Source organism: Kluyveromyces lactis (assembly GCF_000002515.2).
Source record: "Kluyveromyces lactis strain NRRL Y-1140 chromosome A complete sequence".
Taxonomy (NCBI): domain Eukaryota; kingdom Fungi; phylum Ascomycota; class Saccharomycetes; order Saccharomycetales; family Saccharomycetaceae; genus Kluyveromyces; species Kluyveromyces lactis.
The window spans coordinates 403977-425321 of NC_006037.1; the positions used below are offsets into that span (position 1 = coordinate 403977).

At 39.5% G+C, this 21345-nt stretch overlaps 11 protein-coding genes and 1 non-coding gene across 12 annotated transcripts; 2 read left to right on the forward strand and 10 right to left on the reverse strand.

Annotated features, from left to right (window-relative positions):
- Positions 1–755: 755 nt before the first annotated feature.
- On the reverse strand, positions 756–1400 carry KLLA0_A04499g (Ran family GTP-binding nuclear protein; the record flags this gene model as incomplete). The annotated part of the gene is made up of 1 exon (XM_451197.1): positions 756–1400. One exon carries the CDS (start codon positions 1398–1400, stop codon positions 756–758), a length of 645 nt encoding a protein of 214 aa, XP_451197.1.
- Positions 1401–1825: 425 nt separating this feature from the next.
- KLLA0_A04521g (uncharacterized protein) lies at positions 1826–2605 on the reverse strand (the record flags this gene model as incomplete). Its single annotated transcript, XM_451198.1, has 1 exon — positions 1826–2605. The coding sequence occupies one exon, from the start codon at positions 2603–2605 to the stop codon at positions 1826–1828; it is 780 nt and encodes a 259-aa protein (XP_451198.1).
- A 338-nt stretch (positions 2606–2943) lies between these two features.
- On the reverse strand, positions 2944–3273 carry KLLA0_A04543g (ATP synthase subunit H; the record flags this gene model as incomplete). The annotated part of the gene is made up of 1 exon (XM_451199.1): positions 2944–3273. The coding sequence occupies one exon, from the start codon at positions 3271–3273 to the stop codon at positions 2944–2946; it is 330 nt and encodes a 109-aa protein (XP_451199.1).
- A 331-nt stretch (positions 3274–3604) lies between these two features.
- On the reverse strand, positions 3605–4174 carry KLLA0_A04565g (uncharacterized protein; the record flags this gene model as incomplete). The annotated part of the gene is made up of 1 exon (XM_451200.1): positions 3605–4174. One exon carries the CDS (start codon positions 4172–4174, stop codon positions 3605–3607), a length of 570 nt encoding a protein of 189 aa, XP_451200.1.
- A 548-nt stretch (positions 4175–4722) lies between these two features.
- Positions 4723–6015, forward strand: KLLA0_A04587g (elongation factor Tu; the record flags this gene model as incomplete). The annotated part of the gene is made up of 1 exon (XM_451201.1): positions 4723–6015. One exon carries the CDS (start codon positions 4723–4725, stop codon positions 6013–6015), a length of 1293 nt encoding a protein of 430 aa, XP_451201.1.
- Positions 6016–7517: 1502 nt separating this feature from the next.
- On the reverse strand, positions 7518–8789 carry KLLA0_A04609g (C2H2-type zinc finger protein; the record flags this gene model as incomplete). The annotated part of the gene is made up of 1 exon (XM_451202.1): positions 7518–8789. The coding sequence occupies one exon, from the start codon at positions 8787–8789 to the stop codon at positions 7518–7520; it is 1272 nt and encodes a 423-aa protein (XP_451202.1).
- Positions 8790–9665: 876 nt separating this feature from the next.
- On the reverse strand, positions 9666–9938 carry KLLA0_A04620g (uncharacterized protein; the record flags this gene model as incomplete). Its single annotated transcript, XM_002999300.1, has 1 exon — positions 9666–9938. The coding sequence occupies one exon, from the start codon at positions 9936–9938 to the stop codon at positions 9666–9668; it is 273 nt and encodes a 90-aa protein (XP_002999346.1).
- A 1155-nt stretch (positions 9939–11093) lies between these two features.
- On the reverse strand, positions 11094–12833 carry KLLA0_A04631g (uncharacterized protein; the record flags this gene model as incomplete). The annotated part of the gene is made up of 1 exon (XM_451203.1): positions 11094–12833. One exon carries the CDS (start codon positions 12831–12833, stop codon positions 11094–11096), a length of 1740 nt encoding a protein of 579 aa, XP_451203.1.
- A 503-nt stretch (positions 12834–13336) lies between these two features.
- On the reverse strand, positions 13337–15439 carry ENP2 (ribosome biosynthesis protein ENP2; the record flags this gene model as incomplete). Its single annotated transcript, XM_451204.1, has 1 exon — positions 13337–15439. One exon carries the CDS (start codon positions 15437–15439, stop codon positions 13337–13339), a length of 2103 nt encoding a protein of 700 aa, XP_451204.1.
- A 609-nt stretch (positions 15440–16048) lies between these two features.
- On the forward strand, positions 16049–16120 carry KLLA0_A04686r. The gene has a single exon. It is a non-coding gene; the product is annotated as a tRNA-Arg (tRNA).
- Positions 16121–16340: 220 nt separating this feature from the next.
- Positions 16341–17396, reverse strand: GTR2 (Gtr2p; the record flags this gene model as incomplete). Its single annotated transcript, XM_451206.1, has 1 exon — positions 16341–17396. The coding sequence occupies one exon, from the start codon at positions 17394–17396 to the stop codon at positions 16341–16343; it is 1056 nt and encodes a 351-aa protein (XP_451206.1).
- A 490-nt stretch (positions 17397–17886) lies between these two features.
- On the reverse strand, positions 17887–20952 carry KLLA0_A04730g (uncharacterized protein; the record flags this gene model as incomplete). The annotated part of the gene is made up of 1 exon (XM_451207.1): positions 17887–20952. One exon carries the CDS (start codon positions 20950–20952, stop codon positions 17887–17889), a length of 3066 nt encoding a protein of 1021 aa, XP_451207.1.
- Between the last annotated feature and the right edge of the window lie 393 nt (positions 20953–21345).

Genomic DNA, 21345 nt, shown 5'->3' on the forward strand with positions numbered 1-21345 from the left:
TCTACATTTCGTTGTGAGACTAATTCAAGATCTATTCTGTTACGTAACATCATGTGTAGCTCTTGAAGTTGAAAAGTAAATGGTTCTCATGGTTTACGAGCCTTATTACGCATATCGATAGCAAGGCCGACTTTTTTTAGAGCATCTGGTATGTTCTTGTTCTGTGCCTGCTTCATACCAGATTGAAACATATTCTTTACCATATTCGTCGTTTCATTGTCCGGTTGAGGTTGGAAATTTGGATTTGTTTCTGAAACTAGCGCTGTCGTTAACTTGTTGATTTGATTCAAGTTTGTGAGTATATCTGGGTTTGACTCATCGTGCAGGGTTAATTGTTTACGGTTACTATCGTAATGGAGCATGATAAGCTGCTCAGTAGTCATAGGAACTGGCGAATTAGCTTTTATGCTCTAGTCAACGTTATTTCGTGTTGGATTTATTAAGTTAAATCAGCTAATTGTATTTTCGACATAAATGAATAGATGTTGAAAATTGTGCCAAGCATAAAAAAATGGCCTAGTGGAAGAGTATCGCAAGTGCCAAAATTAGTAACGATAGCATATTTTACTGACAGCTTAGACCTGCGAATATTAATGCTTTAAGCATCATTTTTTTCTTCAATTAAAGCGTCTTGCGTTCAATGGAGAGCCACTTTAAGGTTGATATTCAAACCATCTAAGGAGAAGAGAAATGATGATGTAATTAGAAAAAATATACATGTCATATATTTATATTATACCGAGGTTTTAAGATGATTACAAATCAGCATCATCTTCATCAGGCAATGGCAAAGCAGTGGCTTGTTCCATTTCTTGTTGGTATTGTTGCATCAATTGCTCATCGACTTGGACTTCTGGTGGAGCCAAAGCTGGAGAGGCAACAAAGTCCAATTGTGGGTTACCGGCCAACTTTCTGGCTAACCACAAGAATGGCTTTTCGAAGTTATAGTTGGACTTGGCAGAGATATCGTAGTATTGTAGGTTCTTCTTTCTGTGGAAGGTAATGGTCTTGGCCTTAACTTTTCTTTCCTTGACATCGACCTTGTTACCACACAAAACGATTGGAATGTTTTCACAAACACGAACCAAATCTCTGTGCCAGTTTGGAACGTTCTTGTAGGTGATTCTGGAAGTCACATCAAACATAATGATACCACATTGAGCATTGATATAATAACCATCTCTTAGACCACCGAATTTTTCTTGACCTGCGGTATCCCAGACATCGAATTTGATTTCACCAAAGTTGGTGTAAAAAGCCAAAGGATGCACTTCAACACCGATGGTAGCAATGTACTTCTTCTCGAATTCACCAGTCAAATGTCTCTTGACGAAAGTTGTCTTACCGGTACCACCATCACCGACTAGAACTAGCTTGAAAGTAGGAACTTCAGCAGACATTTTTATTTTATAACTGTATCAGGGTATGTGTGTGCAGTGACTACAGTAAAGTTGCAACAACGGAGTATAATAAATAGCAGTATCTATTCGAAAGTGTCTCAAATCGTAAGCGCAAGAGATGATGATACATAACTAAACTGAATCAAGTATTCAATTTCATTGTTTTAATTTTTTTTTTTTTTCGATTTCTTGCATTTTCCATCAATTTACTAAAAGAGAAATATAAGAAACAGAAAGTGAAGAATCAGTCAGCATAGAATACTTCTGTTGCAACTGGCCTCCCTATAACCAGTACTTGAGAAACACATGGTGATAGCACTTCATATCGAATCGGTTTGATTACGTATCCAATGTATTATTTTACTGTTGTCTGCTCTTCTGCAGGGTCACAATCCTATTTAGGGTAGAAAAGAAATAGGGTAATATCAGGGTAACTGAGATTTGATATCTTCCCAGTCACGTGTGAGTTCGTTCAAAGCTTGGCTTGATGCCTCATGGTGATCTGATTTGTCCACAGTAACCGTTTTACTCGTGGTATCAGGTATTTGTAGCACAAATTTCGTATAGATTGTCTTGTTCATGTTTGATATGAGCCTTGTAGCTGCATCAAGATCTTGGGATAAACTAGTGTTGATATCTATCACGTCACTTAATTTATCGCTAAGCATGTCAATTTGATTAGCTTCGACAGCGTCGCGTGAATACATCAGCTTTCCTACTGTAAGATGTCCTAAAGATGTTCCCCATGTTATATTCGGTCTGTCTCCATCGGCGTATTGCCTCAATTGCGATGATTGATCTTCCAATTCTAATCGTAACTTTCGTATTTTCGCTTCGAGATATTTGGTATCCTTTTCTCGATACTGGATCTTGGTTATCTTAGTAACTTTGCGCTCCTTTTCTGGCGTATTTGCAGATTTATTGTGTTCAGATTTAATGAAATGTGTCCTTTCAATCAATTTATCTTGAGCTTTCCGTAATTGTAGGTCTTGATCCTTTAATCTGTCTTGTAGATTATCGACGCGTTGCAGTAGTTTATTTATAACATTTACTACTAGTTTATCACGATCTAATTGCTCTTTTTCACTCGATGATTCATTGCTGGCACTACACTGTAATTTATCATCTTTTAAATACCCTTTCTTGGTCAATTCATCGTTGATATATTTCACCGCATCAGCAATAGAACTAAACTTCTTTGACATGTTCGTATTATGAAAATTCAGTAGAATCACAGCTAGTGTCGTACTTCAGCGATGGAAATATTACCATTAAGGATGAAATATCTCATTCACTCTGTTTTTTATCTCGTAATTGTGTGTATGTGCACTTATATAAAGTATAAATTAACATTACAATTTATATCTAAGAAAAGTGTGTCTAGTTTTCGTTTCGGTATGACATTGAGCATAATAACAAATCATTCTTGGTAACAGATCATCGATGTTTAGAAAAAGCCATCTTGTATCGTTTCGTAATGCGGAGGAGCGTTGTCTCAATTTGAATATTATTTTAGTTTTTATTTTGTTATTCTTTAAATCCCTTAATGGTGAGCATCTTCCAATTCTTCCAACACTAACCAGTCACCTTCTTCAACTTCAGCAGATTGTTCATTAGCTTCGCTGACGGTTTCGACACCAGAAGATGCGTATTCCTTCAAAGCATCGGCAGATTGCAATTCTAGTTCTGGAAGCTTTGGAGCAGCTGGGGTGGTCCATGGCTTAACAGCACCTTGGGCATCGGCAGCTGTGATTGGCTTCAAATTCACGGCCTTCAATTCCTTTAAGTATAGGTCTTGGATGACATTACGTCTGATGAAACTGGTGGAAAAACCACGGCTGGCTCTCAAGGTCAATGGTACGGCTCTGAACATTATGTAACACTTTCTTGTGCTTTCCCTAGGCTAGTCTAAAACACTTCATTTATAAGTTACCGGTGTCTATTCGCTCACTAACGGAATCTTCATTCCAATTAAACCTTTGAACCTCAATTTTCTTGGTGCATATAAATCATATAATACGAACATGATATTTATTGGTTCGTTAGTGGTGATGAGTCACGTGAACACTTGATTGGGATATATAGCTGTATACTAATGCACCAGATACATGAGTACAAACCCACCTCAGATCGGCGAATGATACTCATGAGACAGAAACTGATGCTTGTATTGATCATTAACGTTATGTTACGGGGCAGGATCATTACCTCTTCAACTGCTTCACAGTATGATTAATGGACTTCTGAAGAAGAGACGGATCATGAAACTTCATCGAGTAAGTATTATTCCAGGCCAACGTCCTTGGAGGTGGGAGGACGGACGTAGATTCGTTTAAAGTTGGTTTTGCGACACTATTACGGTTTACGTTTCCTCTTTGTGGCTGTTTACTCACTTTTAACAAATGACCAATATCTATTCGGTTCTCTGGTCTGAAAATTCGTTCGTAACCTGGAGATCCTTTGTAAATTGCATCAAGTACATCAAGATCATCTAAAGTGTCTTTATTCTTCGTTATTTTCATCATGCGTTTCCTCCTATTCGTCGGACAATGTATCACGCATCGGGGAGCATTTCTTGATTCCGTGACTTCTTTCTCGTGCGGTTTCCTATTCTTCGTACGTTTAAGCTTCTTGGATTCTTCGATCAAGGATATGTTTCTATAATAGTCGGCCACAAGCCGTATGTGGTTCTTTCCTAGAAGATGTGATTTCCGCACACTGGCAGTGTCATGTGTAAGGTATGATTTACAGTACCAACAATAAAACCTTACCATTCCGAAAACTTAGTCAATGTTGATTAATACTATGATACAAGGCTAACGAGATTCTATGATTTGGCTCTGCGGTTTATGAGACTTCTTTTTGATTTTCTTTCCTGTCCATATAAACACAGATCCAATTGGTTCTCGGTTAAGTTAATATTTCGGCTTTTACTATATCAAAGTATGAATATTGTGTGAAATCTACGTAGAATACGTAAAGAGGAACATGACTTTCAGATTCATGATTTCCCAGAATCATCAAATAGACAATGCAATGTACTGAGCAGCATAGTATTGGGAATACTTCCTTTACAGTACATGCGAATTTCATTGTCAGTACATAATAGTGACGATCCATAAAAATGACATGTTACCCGCCTTTGGTGAAGCTCCAATCAACTCTAATTCTCGAGCATCTGAAAAATTTATAATTGGACCATCTCATCCTATAACAGAACGATCAGGCTGATTGTTCTTTACAGCAAGGGTACTTTGTTTGATTACTATTCGTTTCTCTTAGTCTAGCGTTTTCAGATAGTGAACAACGTAAGTCATTCGGAATGTCTTTCTTGGCCCCTAGATTTTTGACCACCAAGGTTTTCAGACCTATGTCTATTGGTGCAAGAACCTTTTCTTCGTCAATCCGTGTCTCTGCTGCTGCTTTTGACCGTTCTAAACCACATTTGAACATTGGTACCATCGGCCACGTCGATCATGGTAAGACTACTTTGACTGCTGCCATCACCAAGACTTTGGCTGAACGTGGTGGTGCTGATTTCTTGGACTACTCTTCCATTGACAAGGCTCCAGAAGAAAGAGCGAGAGGTATCACTATTTCTACTGCACATGTTGAATATGAAACTGACAAGAGACATTACTCTCACGTCGACTGTCCAGGTCATGCTGATTACATCAAGAATATGATTACTGGTGCTGCCCAAATGGATGGTGCTATCATTGTTGTTGCTGCTACAGATGGTCAAATGCCTCAAACCAGAGAACATTTGTTGTTGGCTAGACAAGTTGGTGTTCAACACATCGTTGTTTTCGTTAACAAGGTTGACACTATCGATGACCCTGAAATGTTAGAATTGGTTGAAATGGAAATGAGAGAATTATTGACCCAATACGGTTTCGATGGTGACAACACTCCAGTCATCATGGGTTCTGCTTTGTGTGCTTTAGAAGGTAAGCAACCAGAAATTGGTGAACAAGCAATCATGAAGTTATTGGACGCTGTTGACGAATACATCCCAACTCCAGCTCGTGATTTGGAAAAGCCTTTCTTGATGCCTGTTGAAGATATCTTCTCCATCTCCGGTAGAGGTACCGTCGTAACTGGTAGAGTTGAACGTGGTAACTTGAAGAAGGGTGAAGAAATCGAAATCGTTGGTCACAACACCACTCCATTCAAGACCACTGTTACTGGTATTGAAATGTTCAGAAAGGAATTGGACCAAGCTATGGCTGGTGATAACGCTGGTGTCTTGTTGAGAGGTGTCAGAAGAGACCAATTAAAGAGAGGTATGGTCTTGGCCAAGCCAGGTACTGTCAAGGCTCACACCAAATTCTTGGCCTCTTTGTATATCTTGACCAAGGAAGAAGGTGGTAGACATTCCGGTTTCGGTGAAAATTACAGACCTCAAATCTACGTTAGAACTGCTGATGTCACCGTTGTTTTGAAGTTCCCAGAAGCTGTTGAAGATCACTCTATGCAAGTCATGCCAGGTGACAACGTCGAAATGGAATGTGAATTGGTTCACCCAACTCCTTTGGAAGCTGGTCAACGTTTCAACATCAGAGAAGGTGGTAAGACTGTCGGTACTGGTCTAGTCACTAGAATCTTGGAGTAAAGATCCAATAATTCCTTATAATGTCTTCTTTTTCTTCTTGTAAATAGCTAAACCAGGAAAAAACATAATAAATCCCCACTTTACATATGTATTAGATAACTTAGGTGCGCAAATACTCTTTTATATTCCAAACGTTAAGAAACATTCTCAAAGTCTCATTAGCTTTTACCGTAATAATTTAGTCCATCCATATTGCTCTTCAGCCATGTCGAAGTGTCTAACTGAGATTAATCGCCCGGTATCAACTCTAGTGACTCCGAAGAAATATTTAATTACAACCCGGCTCGTTCATTCTGTACGGAAAATTCTAAGTTGATTCACAGCTTTACTAATGCAGAAAAACTTTCCGTAAGTTACGTGAAAATATACCGAATACATCTGATGGAAAAGACTAGATCCATGTTAACAATGGGATGTCTCGGAACCGATGAAGAAATGATTCTAGACATGCAACTCCGGTGATATAAAACATGCAGAACCCCAAACAATGCATCACTCAAGAAAAAGCACTTTCGTCTTTTCAGGTGGGAGACCAGCAAACTATCATCTTCAATGGTTGAGATAGCAATGCACAATTCCTGACTTATTTGTTTCTTTACGCTTCACTGCCGAGCGAAGACCAAACTGAAGGAAATCCCGTCAAGGCATGATAGTATGCAGTAAGCTCTCCTTAAGTGACTGCTCATAATCCCGGAGGGAAGTTTTCCTGTGAAACATCAAAAATTTGCAATGTCGATGCTTACTGCAAATGGATGAATGAACCGTTTTTGTGACATTTATTGTAATTTTTTTTTTATCTCTGACCATCTACGTGTCTGTCTGTGCGTATAAAAGTATGCAGGCTCAAAATACCGTTCTGCGGCAGGTAATCAATTGAACATTCGCCGGCTGAAACTAAATTATGAACGAAAGTGGCTGGAACACTTAGCAGAAATTTGAAAAGACAAACGCGAATTCAATGTTGGATGTATCGTCCAATGAAGACGCAAATCTATTGATGTAACTTTTCCCGTCACACATTGTTCGGAAGAAAATGAAACAACTAAGTGAATTATGTTTATTTAATCTAGTTCTTGATTTAACATACCAGTATATTCTGGGTTTATTTGTAACGGCTTACGAGCCATTCAGATCCGGCTGCCTTCCCTCTACACTATAGTCCATGTTAATGCAGTTAACACTTACGGTTTTTTATAGGTATATCCCCCTTTGGTTTGTGGATAGCTTTGTTTTATTGCGATCAAACTGAGAAAGCTGGACAAGTTCGTGGCACTGTGATTATATAATTGAATTATCTGTCCTTATTGCGAACTGAAAACATTCCGAGTGCTTCTAGCAAGGGTCCGAAAGGAGATGTACCAAACAAATAAAGGTAGCGATAAACACCGGTTGCTCACCGCCAGTGAAACCTGTAATGTAAATATCTTAGGCTTGCTTATTCGATACAGCGGCAATCTTTTCTATCTATAATCGCGAATCAGAATCTTGCAGATCAAATCCGATCAGGCATTGACAAAGTTTGCCTCATTTGTTCTTGGTGCTGTCTGATGCTGACGCTGGCCAGCAGCTGTAGCAGCAGCAGCAGATTTGAATTCGTGTCTCTTATAATGCCTTAGCATATTGCTTTTGACGTTGAAACGCTTGTGGCAATTGCGCTTGGGGCATTTATAAGGTTTATCACCGGTATGTATGGAGAGATGCGTTTGTAGCGTGGAAGGTCTAGAACAAATCCTGCCGCAGATATGACATTGGTTTTTCTTGAGGGGGAGACTCGAATCGTTGATTGGCATGGCGTTTGTTATGGAGCCATCCAGCTCGGTTTTGGAAATTCGGAGCGTAGTTTCTCTTTCCGTTGTGGAACCTGAACTGTGATCGTCTTTATCATTCACTACACTACCATCCTGCTCTTCTTGGATCTGGCTAGCGTTTGCCGTAGAAGGTATTACTGGCCCAGCAGCATCGTTTGTAGTCACCATCATCGGCGGTACTGGGGTGGTTCCTGTTTGATGGTAATGGCGATCTTGCAGTGGCTGAAATTGCGATGACTCTTGGCTTACGCTATCGTGATGTTGGATCGGGAAATGTTGTTGGTTTTGATGATACATGTTCGCCGGCTGAGACAAAGGGTAATGTTGGTGACTATTATTGATGTCATTTTCTTTCATTAGCAAAGTATTCACTGGCGGGAGCTGTATCAGAACTCGGACGTTGTTTGCGGCAGAGAGATCGCTTTTGGGCTTTTCAGCAACGCATCTTTTCGCCTCGATTGACTCTCTGTCATTGACGCTTTGCGGTAGTGTCCGATAGCTGTAATTCGATTGGAAGTTCACAAAGGATCCAACAGACCTCATCGGTGTGTAATCCATACTATTATCGTTTGAAGTTGGCAAATTGCTGCTAGTGTCAGTAACGACTTGACTCACTGAGTTTCTGGTATTACTGGTGTTATTATTTGCGACTGTCGTCTGGTTGGTGTTCCAACTAGTAGAAAGTGGTGACGGGAACGCTGTTGTTGGGACATACGTACTAGCATGAAGAATATTCAAAATTTGTAAAACCTCCGTTTGTATAACATTATGTTCAGTGCTATTCACAGTCTCATCTGTCACGAATCCTTCCACAAGTCTTCTCAGCTCTGCGGTTTTGTCCCTAACAAGTTGATACATGACATTTTTTGAAGAATGGGCATATTTCGCTTCCAACGACGAATGTCTTCTATACGGGACATCCGAGTCTAATACCATATGATGCGTCTGATTGAAATTCAGATTCATCCTAATACAATCTATTTCCGCCCGTCGATATCTTATTTTCCCTTAACCGTCGCGCGCTTTTCTTAAATAGAGGTCAAAAAATTGCCTATAGATCTCACAAAGAAAAATAACCTTCGAGGAAGAGGAGAGGGGCCTTGGTTCCTTCACTTTATAAATTCAAACTCAAACACGATCGATAGCAAAACGTCAATCGATAACTTAGCAAAGACAAATTGGTTTTCGGGTAGAAATTTATCAAAGATATATGTAACATTCTGTTTTAAAGTATAATTCTTTTCTTTATATTGGATTGTCGAGTATTGGTAACACTTCAACTCATTGGGGGCTTCCTTCCTTAGTCCAAACGCCGTAGAAGAAAAAAAAATGATATCAAAGATAGTGTACCTGAATAACCTGGTCTTACAATTTTAAGCTGCGTTGACAAGGTTCTTCTGAATGAATTCCGTACTCGCAGGATTTGGCCAGTTTCCGTCCCTACGCATAATTCACAGAGTATCTCAAAGAGCCAGATTCAAATACCCGTAGTGGACAATTTGATGGGCTAGTGTAACGTCTTTTAACAGAAGAGGTACAGCAAAACTATACGAACCATACACACAGTAAACAAAAACAGAAAACCAAAAAAAGTTGAAAAATGCAAAACAGAAAAACCTAAAAGTTAAAATAGCGAAGAAGAAATTGCGCAATTTGTAGCACACAGGTTTCCTTATTAGACTATCATGCGGTGCACACTTTTATTTTAATTTTGTTTATTTTAATTTGTTTACCTTATTTCATATCACTGAAGTATCCTCTCCTATCCGAATCTGTGCTGTCTTGATGTAACTGGTAGCAACTCGGTACCTACGTGTCAGCCATCCCCGTGAGTGTATTCCCTCAGGCAGTAGATTTTTTTTTTTGCATCTCTGGTAGAGGATGACGATTATGGGTTAAGCAGGTTGATTGACGGTACCTGCTTTCTACTAACATAGGTCTTCCCATATCGTACCATACATGGCTAACAAGGTATGAAACATGGTGTTGTCTTTTGGTGTCTTGGCTGTGAATCTTTTCTTTCATATTTGCCATGAAACACTTTTTCTTTGAACCGGACACGGACACGGACACGGACACGTCTAGCGTCTTGGTACTCCAGACATTTCCATGCATTACTGGAAGGAAACTTATGTAAGGGGAATGGCGATCCAATACAAATAACGGATCTAAGATCTTTGAATTTGGGATTAGGACAGACTCCCTATAGACTGCATCGTGGGCCTAAATCCACTCTCTGCGGTTTCTGTGGTTCTATGTTTGCCTGAAACACAGGAAAGCTTTAAAGACATGCACCCCTTTTGCCAATCCTGATCATCTCCATCAAGTACATCATCGAAATGACCTGATAACGAATAATCCTTTTAGGAGTGAAAACACCGAATCTCCAATTGTTTGAACCAAAATTGTACTTCTGTTTTTGTAGATTAATTTTAGTGTTTACAAATTTGTTTTGTTTCTGCGTCCCATTCTGAGCTTGCAAAAAATCGTTCGAACGCGCTGTAAAGGGAAATATATCAGGCCATTGTTTCAAAAGCTGCATTTGGGAATTTCCCTATTCGCGCCGTTAGAGGTCTTTCCCGCTTTATACATGGCGAGAGTTGTTTTTGTAAATACCTTTCAGAGTAATGCCTTCTTCTAAACCGCTTTGGGTCAATACACTGGTCAGGTCAAGTCTAGTCTCCCTTGAAAGTGCATGACGAGATTTGATTTGCAGCTCTCTCTGATTTTTGATCCAACGTAGAACTGCTGAAGTGGACCGTGGGCGTATGAGATATCAGGAGGGGTGTAGGATTTACGCCCCCCCCCCCGATCTGCACTTGAGTTGCAAAGAAGCTGGCAAAGCAAAACCTTCCGGTAGTTATTTTTTTTCTTACTAACAAGTCAGTACAAAACAAGAAAAAACATCAGCTTAGGAAATTTTAAAGTTTTTGTTGAGCTTAGATGCACTACTGCACTACTGCACCTGCACTGTATACACTAAAACCTGTTCCTTTTGGAGTTGATTCGTTTTTTGACATGGACCGTCAAATTGTTATGTCTAGTGCTATGCATGAATAAACTAACATAAGATTTACGGGCGATAGTTTGGCTGGCTTAACGTTGATCAGGGTACTTTCAATTATACAGATAGGAAAAAAAAAGTTAGGAAGAATAGTTTTCGTGCGTTTCGGAGCATTTTTGTTAGAGTAGGTTATGAATATCTCTGTATCTATATGTTAGTTCTCCAACAATGTTGAAGGTGAAAAATTGCAACGGTGGTCCACATCACTATTTGCGTTCCATCGAGGTATGTAGTTTGTATTCCTTGATTACTCCGCAAGAAATCCAAGCGAAAATCGAAATTAGGAAACAGAATGCGAATGTTGATTTGCAAGCTTGCTCGTAACATTGAATCAAAGTGGCCTGGATAAATTTCGGTGCGTTGGCATGGACGTATTCAGAGGATTCACTTGCTTGCTTTATAATAGATAGTAGATATTCCTTGGAGTATTTGTCCGATTCGAATTTCATGACAGAATCAAACAATGATCCAGAGAGCTTGTTTCTGAACAAAGCAGCGCCTACGGACACACCAAGTGTACTACCAGTTGATCTGAAAGCGTAGGAAATTGACGTGGTAGCGGCTTGGTGTTCATGTGGAACCGCTGCAATCATGGCAAGAAGTGTAACCGTTATCAAGACAGAAGATCCAAAGTGAGGTAATGGGAGCAAGATGTACTGTCTCCATGTGCTGATATCGGGCTTCATTAGCAACACTTGTAGTTGCCCAAGGACCATTAGACCGGTAAATTTCAATAGGAACCCGTAGTAACGGCCAGTCTTTTTCATGTAGTATCCAGCTCCGATTGAACCGAACGCAGTACTGAAGAAATTTGGTGCTATACGTTTACCCATATCTGTAGGCTTGAGATTCTGAACGCTGGACCAATAAACAGGTACATAGAACGCTAGAGTGACACCACTCATCATACAGAACCAATTCGCGAAAGATGCGCCAAGTATACTTCTGTTAGTCAAAAATCTGATCGGCAAGATGGGATCATCTGAGATGTAGAGCTCAACGTAAATGAAAGCAGTTCCTGATAAAATAGTTGCTACTACTAGTAACTTGAAAATATTACTGTTGTAAGGAATCTCTTTACCACCCAGGGAACTGGCTAACATGAATGCGAATAAGAAAGTGACTAATGATAAGGAACCGAGCCAGTCAATTCTCTTTAGTTTGTCTTTAATATCAACTTTACCATCCTTATCATTAGAAACAAGACCCAATCCCTTGCAACCAGGTGGTAATTTCAAAAATATGATAATAAGTACTAAACTGATAGCACACAGTGGTACTTGCACCAAAAATGCCATTCTCCATCCATTTTTACTTTCACTAAACCAACCTCCAATAAGACCTCCAATGGCAATACCAAGGCCAAAGAAGAAGTTGAAGATACCTTGATAAAGTGCTCTAGATCTTAGTGGGACAATATCACTGGCAGTGATACTTCCCAAGGAGGTGACACCACCTCCACCAATACCAGCAATAAATCTACCTGCCACCAAGGTCCACAGATTTTTGGATAGTCCACATATTAAGCATCCGAGAATGAAGAATAGATTACTGATAATAATCAAGGGCCTCCTACCAAAGATATCAGAAATTTTCCCATATAACGGTTGAAATGTGGCACTACTCAACAAGTACGCCGTGGCAATCCAGGATATATGTGATAATTCATTAAATTCTGAGGCAATATGGGAAAGCAAGGTGGTTACGATAGTATTATCCAGAGCTGCCAAGAAAGATCCCAAACACATTGATGATATGATGATATGAAGTCTTGCGCGAGACATTTCAGAAACCTGTAATCCTTCACGAGCTTCATCCTCACTCTCCAACAAGTGTTCCGTTTCTGCCACCTCGGCACCAACGTAAGCTGGCAAACCTTCGGATAATTCCGGATTCAAAGCATTACGAACAGGTTGTAGCAAGGAGGTACGGTCAGATTCTACCATTCGGAGTTTGTCTTTTCTGGTTCAATCGTAAACGTTACAGTGAATAAAGGCGAAAAGATAATGTACTGATATAGCTAAAGTATATAACTCAGAGACCTTTCTTTCCCTGTTTCAACCTTGCTATAATGTAGTAACACTTAACAATAAAACTAGTGATATGGTGAACGTATAATCTATGGTATATGGATCCTATCTGAAGACATGTTTAATTCATCTCATCTCACAACTCTGTTTTATACCTGTTTCTAATTTTTCGAGTCTTTTTTTCCCACGTACATAGCGGGACCTTATCTTAGGCTCGCTGTCTTTTGGTTGCATTTAATTTAAAAGCGGTCGGAAGACAAGACATTGTTGCATAGTGAGTAAGGTGATTGTAACATTTGACAGGCTGTACGTTTTATCGTAAATGCACTTATATAATCTGAACCAAGTTATACTATCAGCTATTAAGTTATGGAATTAGTGTTACTGTTAAATGTTGACAATGAGCTTTCAGCCGAAAATTACATGCCACGGAAAACATTCTTAGAAGCTCTTCTTCTTCCGTCGAATCTGGGCTTCGTTCTACCATTGTCCACCTTGGCGGTTTCATCATCGTCGTCACCATCGCTGTTGTTTTCGAATTTAACTTTCTTCTTCTTTTGAGGAGCCTTCTTTGGAACAAACGTTAGTTCAGCTTCACCACGATGATTTTTGCGTACAATTGCATCTTTAGATCTACTGGAACCAATCTCTTTATTAAGTTGTTTTACCTTCTTATCGAATGTCATGTTAATTGCGTCTTGTTCGCGAGATTCTATTTGCCCCACAGTCAATTCATTCATGAACTTTTGTTCCTTCTCTTTTGCCTCTCTTCTACGTTTCACTACCGCTACTTGCTTAGCGATGGCCTTCTTTTCCTTCTCTGACATATCTTGATCTCTTTCACCGTTTCCTTCATCAGACTCAGATTCGGATTCAGAGTCAGATTCGTCTGAATAGTTAGATTTGCCATCTCTAGCGGCTATTCTTTCTTCATCCGATTCTTCAGCCGCCGTCAAAGCTCTAATACGCTTGGCGGCACCTTCCGAGGTTTCTCTAGCAGATTTAACAGGATTCAATTGCTTGTAATCATAGTCGTCTTCATCCACTTGGAAGGCATCATCTTCAAACATTTCCTTGAAACGATCATCTTCCAATACTTTACCAGCAACTTTATCACCACGTTTTTCGCTCAACTTATCAACCAACATCTTGTTAACCTTGACCTTAGATGTAGTAATAGCACCTGTACTCTTGATTCTTGATTCTCTTTCCTTTTCAATCCGACGTCTAATTTCTCTTTCTCTTTCATCACGGTAAGAGTTTGGATTAGCAATCAATGCTACCTTATCATACAACTCTGTATTGATGAAGAAACCGTGCATGTATGCTCTCAAAACCTTGGAGCCAATCAAGTGAGTCAAATTCAATTTCTTCACATCTGCCTTCGTGATGAATCTGTAGTTCGAGTAAACAGAATCGCTTGGTTTCTCTTCCAATTCTTCTGTGATCGAATCCAAGAACGAACACCACCTTGGCGCTGGCCCTAGATTTGGAATATAATACGTATGCATTGGAATACCTTCATTGGCTGTGAAAAACATACCAGTGCCTGGAACATGCTCAATATCGTTGATATCAACACTTGGTTCCATTGAGGCATAAGCTTTACCATCGTTCTTATTCCATATCTTGGCAATTCTCTTATCACATGTCAAAATTTTGTTGGAATCCTCTACTGAATCTAACCATATAATCTTGTTCACTGCAAAACCATAACCCTGATCCTTCACTATGCTTGGTTCAGAAGTTCTTAAGTCGTATATATAAGAGTAACCGTTGGAAGTACCACATGCAAAATTGAGTCCGTCGTTCTTGAAGCTTGAGCACGTTACTTGGAAGTCTGCAGAATCGAGATTATTTTCAAGATGAAGCTTGGCGACTCTTGACCTACTTCTTGGATCCCAAAATTCAACGACGTTTGTTTCCATGGATGCTGCTAATAATCCATTCACCTCATTGATGGATACATGATTAACACCTTCTGTATCCAGTTTGAAAGGGTTTAAAAACCTACCCTGCTCCAAATTTAATCTATAAAGTTCATTCGATGATGCGCCGACGTATAAGTCACAGTTCACTTTATTGTATGCTAAGGACCTACCAAATTTGGGAATACGAGTAGTGTAATGGATACCACCTTTATTTTGGAACTGAATGGTTCTATCATTCTGTAAATGAACGGATTTAGTCCAGTCCTCAGAAAGTATACAGAAGTCTATGTTCTCGGCATCTGTATGTCTCTCAAATTTCAATGATAGATTACTAAAATCATAAACATGAATTTGAGGTTTGTAAGTACCAGTAGCCATCACATAATTCCCATCCGGAGTGACTTTAATTTTATTGGAGGCTTCGCTAAACTCAAAATCTTGAATCAACTCAACTCTATTCTGGTATTCCAAGTCATTCTTCAATGATCTCTTACGTTTCTTGGCAATCCAATCTGGTAATGACCGTGCAACATTGGTACCACTTACTTGGTATACCGAAATTTCACTAGCAGAAGTCGATTTCAATACCATATTTTATCCTGGTATATTCAAATAGTGTCTTGATGCTTCCCAGTTGCTCTCTTCGAATGCCTACTAATCCTTATTCAGGTTCTTTTTACTCTCTTTACCATCGAGATGAGATGAGATGAGGCAAGCTTCACAACTGAAAAGTTTTAACAGTGCACGTTTCTTTTTGATATTTAAGCTGCAACAGAGAAAAGAGACATTTTGACCGCGATGAGATTAAGGTACCATTACCTCATTCTCAAATATACGTGCGATTCGCTAAACATAACTACGTTGACTGACTCATAGGAAAGGCCCATCATTAGATGGATGCTCCTAATGACGATAGAATGCTTGAATATGTGAAGATTGTAGATTTCAGTGACTTAGAGTCATAGTATTCCAGTTCAACATAAACAAGACAAAAACTAACGTCCATTGGCGTTTCTTACTTGAATTTTCCTGTTCAGCATACTATATGAAGCTTGCATACTTACCATGTTGGGTCCTACTGGACACTGTAGTTAGATGGCAGAAGATTAGATTGTAATAAGAAAATCACGTTTGATTATGAATGCACGTGACAAAAGAACTAAACATAGTGCTCGAGAGTTTAGTACTTTCAAAAAAAAAGCTCCCGTGGCGTAATGGCAACGCGTCTGACTTCTAATCAGAAGATTGTGGGTTCGACCCCCACCGTGAGTGCTTTTATTTTTTTAATTTTTTTTTACATCTCTGGTCTTCTTTTTCTAAGGAATGAGAGCATTAGGAAGGAAGGCATTGCTGCAGCAATGTTCATAATATCAACAGATACTACCCACCATTTTGTGTTATTCTTTTATTCAACGTACCTATATTATGTATTATACAGCTCTAATCTTTAAGAACGTATGATAATAATCTATAGTTAATGAAACATTAAATACTAATACGTCGCAGACGCATTACCGTTTGTCATCGGTGCAACATGCTCACAATTGTCTTTGTTATCGTCATTGTCCTGAGAATTGGAGATGAGCTTTGATTTTTCCCATATTTTTTCAAGACCCCTCTTGAAAATATCTACATTGTAATCCATGACTGTTAGTCTTGCTTCTATATCAGTATCATCAGGTCTCATTAACGTTACTAATGCTAAACCTCTGATCATCTGCTTCAAATATATGACAACGCCATTATTGAGTACCGATACACTTTTCATGTCTGTGCCATCTTTATTATTGGAATTCTGCAGCTTACCTTTGTATAAGTCTTGTAAATCGATGGTAACATCAACGAATTCTGCACATACTTCATAAGTCTGGATATCCACCGGCGAAGAATCTGTCGATACATATATCTTAGAGTTTATATCCAACAAAAAGCATTTTTCGAGCTTGGAATGCTGAACAAGATTATCTAGCATATTTTCTAAGAAAGGTAACTCTGGAATCAACTTTTGCACGATACGACTAAATGCCTCGTATATTGAATGATCAAAAATTGACGTCAAATAAAATGAAAGCTGGATACCTTCGATGCCAAGGTCCAGTAACTCATCACCAATCCTTTGCATTATATCTCTTTGTATGTCCATTTTGAAATCTTCAGTAAGACCATCTACTTTATGAATTAGAACTTCAATGTTTAAGTATGGATTTACGTTTTTAGCGTATTCGATAATCATCGCGAGGTTTGTCAATGCATTCAAATATTCATCTTGTGAATCGATAACGTACACTAGAGCGCCGACACTCTTGAACAGTTGCTCACTCTCGTAGTTTGGTTCAAAATAGTTCAATTGTCCTGGTAATTCCATAACTGCAAGATCAATTAGCGTAGAGAAATGCTCTTGAGTTGGACTGGTGGTTGATTCCAAATATAATGTGTCCAATGGTTGCATATTATGAAAAACAACCTTACAGATGGAGGACTTACCACCACGTCTCAATCCCATAAGAAGGATGGTTGCCTTAGAGGCATCCACCGTATTATTATCCATCTTTTGTTAACTGAAATGAGAGCGTAAGAAGGAAACACTGGCAAACTTGATTCTGTTTCTTAGAAAAAAAATGTATCGATCCGAGATTATGCACCAAAAAAGATCTAGAAATGTAGCGTTTAAATCAAAAGTAATCAGCTCCTAACTGTACACTGTTTCCAGTTTGGTTTAAAGGTTCAGTTTGTTATATTACTTCAATGTCAATACTATTTCAATCACCATCTACTTTATCTTGTAGAGAAAGGCAGCAAAAAAAACACTACGATAGGGTAATTACACATCACGTGCCAATATATTCAGTTCAATCACCAATTTAGTGAGGTGAAGAATCCTTAAGAGAGATGTAATGTAGACGTCTCTAAATGACAGTTATATTGTACAGTAAACATGATTAATATTATAGGTAAATACTTGCTTTGATTCTTTTCATAACAATATGCACAGGTGGGAGGGTTGAAGGTAAAATAACTCGAGGTAATTTCTATCAAACTTAATCATCTTCGGCATCCATCAATGCATCAAACATGTTGGCAGCGCCACCAGAAGATTTAGTTGGAGTTGGAGCTTGTTCTTCCTTCTTTGGCTCAGAATATCTCACTGATGACGATCTGGTAGTAGTGAAACCGTCTCTATTTTGATTGTGACTGTGAGAATGAGAGGAGAAATCTCTTCTAGAAGAGTTTCTCTCGCTATTCATACGTCTGGAACCACCTCTGGACCCATGGCGATCTCTTTCTCTTTCTCTTTCCTCCAAAGCCCTCTTCAAGGCTTCTTCTTCGTGAATTTGAGCAATGGTCTTTGGACCATCGTTCTTATTTTTACTATTCCAGTTCCTCTTTTCTCTTAGTTCGACAATGTCGATCAACTTAAACTTGATTCTGCTGGAGATGTCACCATTTTCGATCACGTTCTTTATTTGGTCGAATAGTGTGTCTAGCAAGCTTGAACCCTCAATGACAGCTTCTGCAGTAACTTGAATACGAGCACCTTCGAACTGTTCACCAATTGTTTCCAAAAGTTCACATACAGACTCTAGAGTATCTTCAGTAGGAGAGTTTTGAATATCCTTCATTAGTCTCTTGAAACAGAAGAAGACCATTCTGGAAGTCAATAAGTTCGAACGGTACAAGAAACCAATGAAACGAACCAAACCCAAACCTCTTCTCTTAGCGGCAGCCATCTTATAGTATTCATCGGACATCATTTCAGGTTGTAGAGGAGTACCGTCTTCGTTTGTAGGTAGTTGATCAGTCCATCCTGTTTGGAATTCAGTTTGACATCTTTGGACTAAGTAATGCAAAACCAAGTGAGAACCAGTCTTATCTGGGGTTTCTGAGTCTTTAATGCTATCATCTAAGTCTTTAACGACCTTACCACATAATTGCGCGTACATTGATGACCAATGAGGTTCATCGCAGGCCTTATTGAAAATTTGTTGGATGACAATCTTCAAAGTCTCACCCTTTTCTTCCCATCTAGATTGGTTAGCGATCTTCATGATATCATCAGAAATAGGTTCGAACATTTCTAATGTCAATTTATTCAGCAATGACTTCATCTTTCTTGATGCTTCTTCCGCGTCGTAAAGTTCTGTTCCGTCTGGAGCTAACTTGACTTCTGTTTTCTTCATCTTAGATTTAGGAACCCATCTATTAGCACTTGGGACCAATGGGGCAACCTCAACCTTTGGCTCTTCGACTTCTTCCTCTCTGAATCTTTCACGGTCCTTTCTGGAAGTGTATGATCTATTAGATTTTCTATCATCCCTCTTTGACTTCTTCTTCGAGTTGGACCTGGAACCCGATCTGCCTTCACTTCTTAGAGATCCAACCTTACCCTTACTAAATCTATCTTCGCCTCTTCCGCTTGAACCAGGCTTCTTAGGAGGGATGACAATTTTACTCGTCATTTCAGCCATCCACGCTGGATCGTATTTAACATCGACCTTTTCTTTGAACTGATACAAGAAATCAGGTCCGTATGCATATTTAATGCTTGTCTTTTTATATCTATCATTTGGAGGCGTAATGTCACTTGGGTATTGGAAGGAATAAATATCATCAACTGGAGAAACCTCTTTCAACTTCTGTAGGAAATCGGTCATGGTAATCTTTCCATCGTCTTCAACTTCAGCCTCTTCTCGAGGTTTTGTTTCAACATCAGCAGGAGTTTCAACGGGACCAGCAGGAGCCGGTTCACCTTCTTCGGCGTTTGCTTCAGTTGCTGTTTCTTCAGTTGCTGTTTCTTCAGTCTTTGGTTCTGCAGGCTTTGATTCTTCCGATTTTGGTTCTTCAGTCTTTAATACCTCGGTTTTTGGCTCTTCAGTTTTTGATTCTTCCGACTTTGGTTCATCTGACTTTGGTTGTTCAGTCGTCGGTTCCTCGGTCTTTGGTTCTTCAGGCTTTGGTTCTTCCGCCTTTGATTCTTCCGCCTTAGGTTCTTCAGTCTTTAGTTCCTCGGACTTTGTTTCTTCAGTCTTTAGCTCCTCGGTCTTTGTTTCTTCAGGCTTAGATTCTTCAGTCTTTAGCTCCTCGGTCTTTGTTTCTTCAGGCTTAGATTCTTCAGTCTTTAGTTCCTCGGTCTTAGCAGAAGCTTGCTTTGCAGCTTCCATCCTCTTAAGTCTCAATTTTTCGGCCAAAGTCAATGGTTTTGGCTCAGCTGGAGCCTCTTCCTTAGTCTTTTCTTGTGATTCTGATTGAGCTTCTTCAGACTTGGCAGATTCAGTGGCTGTAGGCCCTGTCTTAGTATCAACGCTTGCATCAGTGTCAGTTCCAACGACAGATTCCTTCGGTTCCTCAGGACCCTTCTCTTCGACAGCCTTCTTAGCAGCTAAAGCAGCCTTGCGTCTTTTAACTTGTTCCAAGAAATCGTTCACAATTAAAGTGTCCTTCTTTGGTTCTTCAGGCTTAGCTGGAGATTGTTCCTTACCATTAGCAGCAGGGCTCTGTACTTTGACAGCTGGAGAAGCTGATGGAGACACAGAGGATGATACAGCAGCAGCGACGGTAACGTTAGCTGGAGGCGACACTACTGGAACTGCACGCGAATGAGATTGAGAATGAGAATGAGTATGTGGATGAGCAATGGAAGCAATATCTATGTGTTCACCAGACTTGTTAGTAATCTCAACCTTCGCTGGTTTAGCTGAAACAGCAGCTGGAGACACTACTGGGGGGACATAACCTTGTCCGCTCATTGGAGTCTGGTAAGCAGCAGCGTACAGCTGTTGCTGCTGTTGGTACTGGTTATAGTACAGAGGGTTGTACTCTGCCGATACGCCGTAGTTCGGAATGTATCCCGCAGAAACACCGTACGCTGGTTGGTTATACTTTTGATAGTGCTTATTCGAGGAAGAACCATTATTATTGTTGTTGTTACCTCTTTGGTTATAAGGCCTAGAGTTCTTCCTGTTACCATCATATTTCCCATTTCTAGGAGCACCGCTTCCAGCAGTATTCTTGACATATCCACTGTTTTTTTGCGGAGAACTGGTTGTCTCCTCCTGCACAACTGGAGCTTCAACAGCTGGTTGCTGATCGGATGTAGGTTCGCCCATATCTGCTTTGAAAAACCGCTCTTTCTCTCTTCTTCAGATGAAATTAGCTGGATCTAAGCTCTTTTCTGTTTAATTTCTCTCTTGTAACCGAGTAATCCAGAGTACCTAGAGAAAACGAGTCGAGTTATATAGAAACACGAATGAGTAGAATGAAATTAAAGTCCAATTCTTAACTCTTTCTCTTTAAACAAATAAACGAAGAACAAAAAAAAATTATCACTTTCTTGTGAGATTCTTTTTTTCCCAGATTTGTTTCTTTACTGTCCACTGTTACTCTCTAACAATTCAAACAATACAAGTGCTGATAAATCTATTGACTATCAGATCAGCAGTAGCTCTCTGTGCCTCTTTTCCTCTATCCTGTTTTATGCAAAATGTGCTATCGTAATGGTA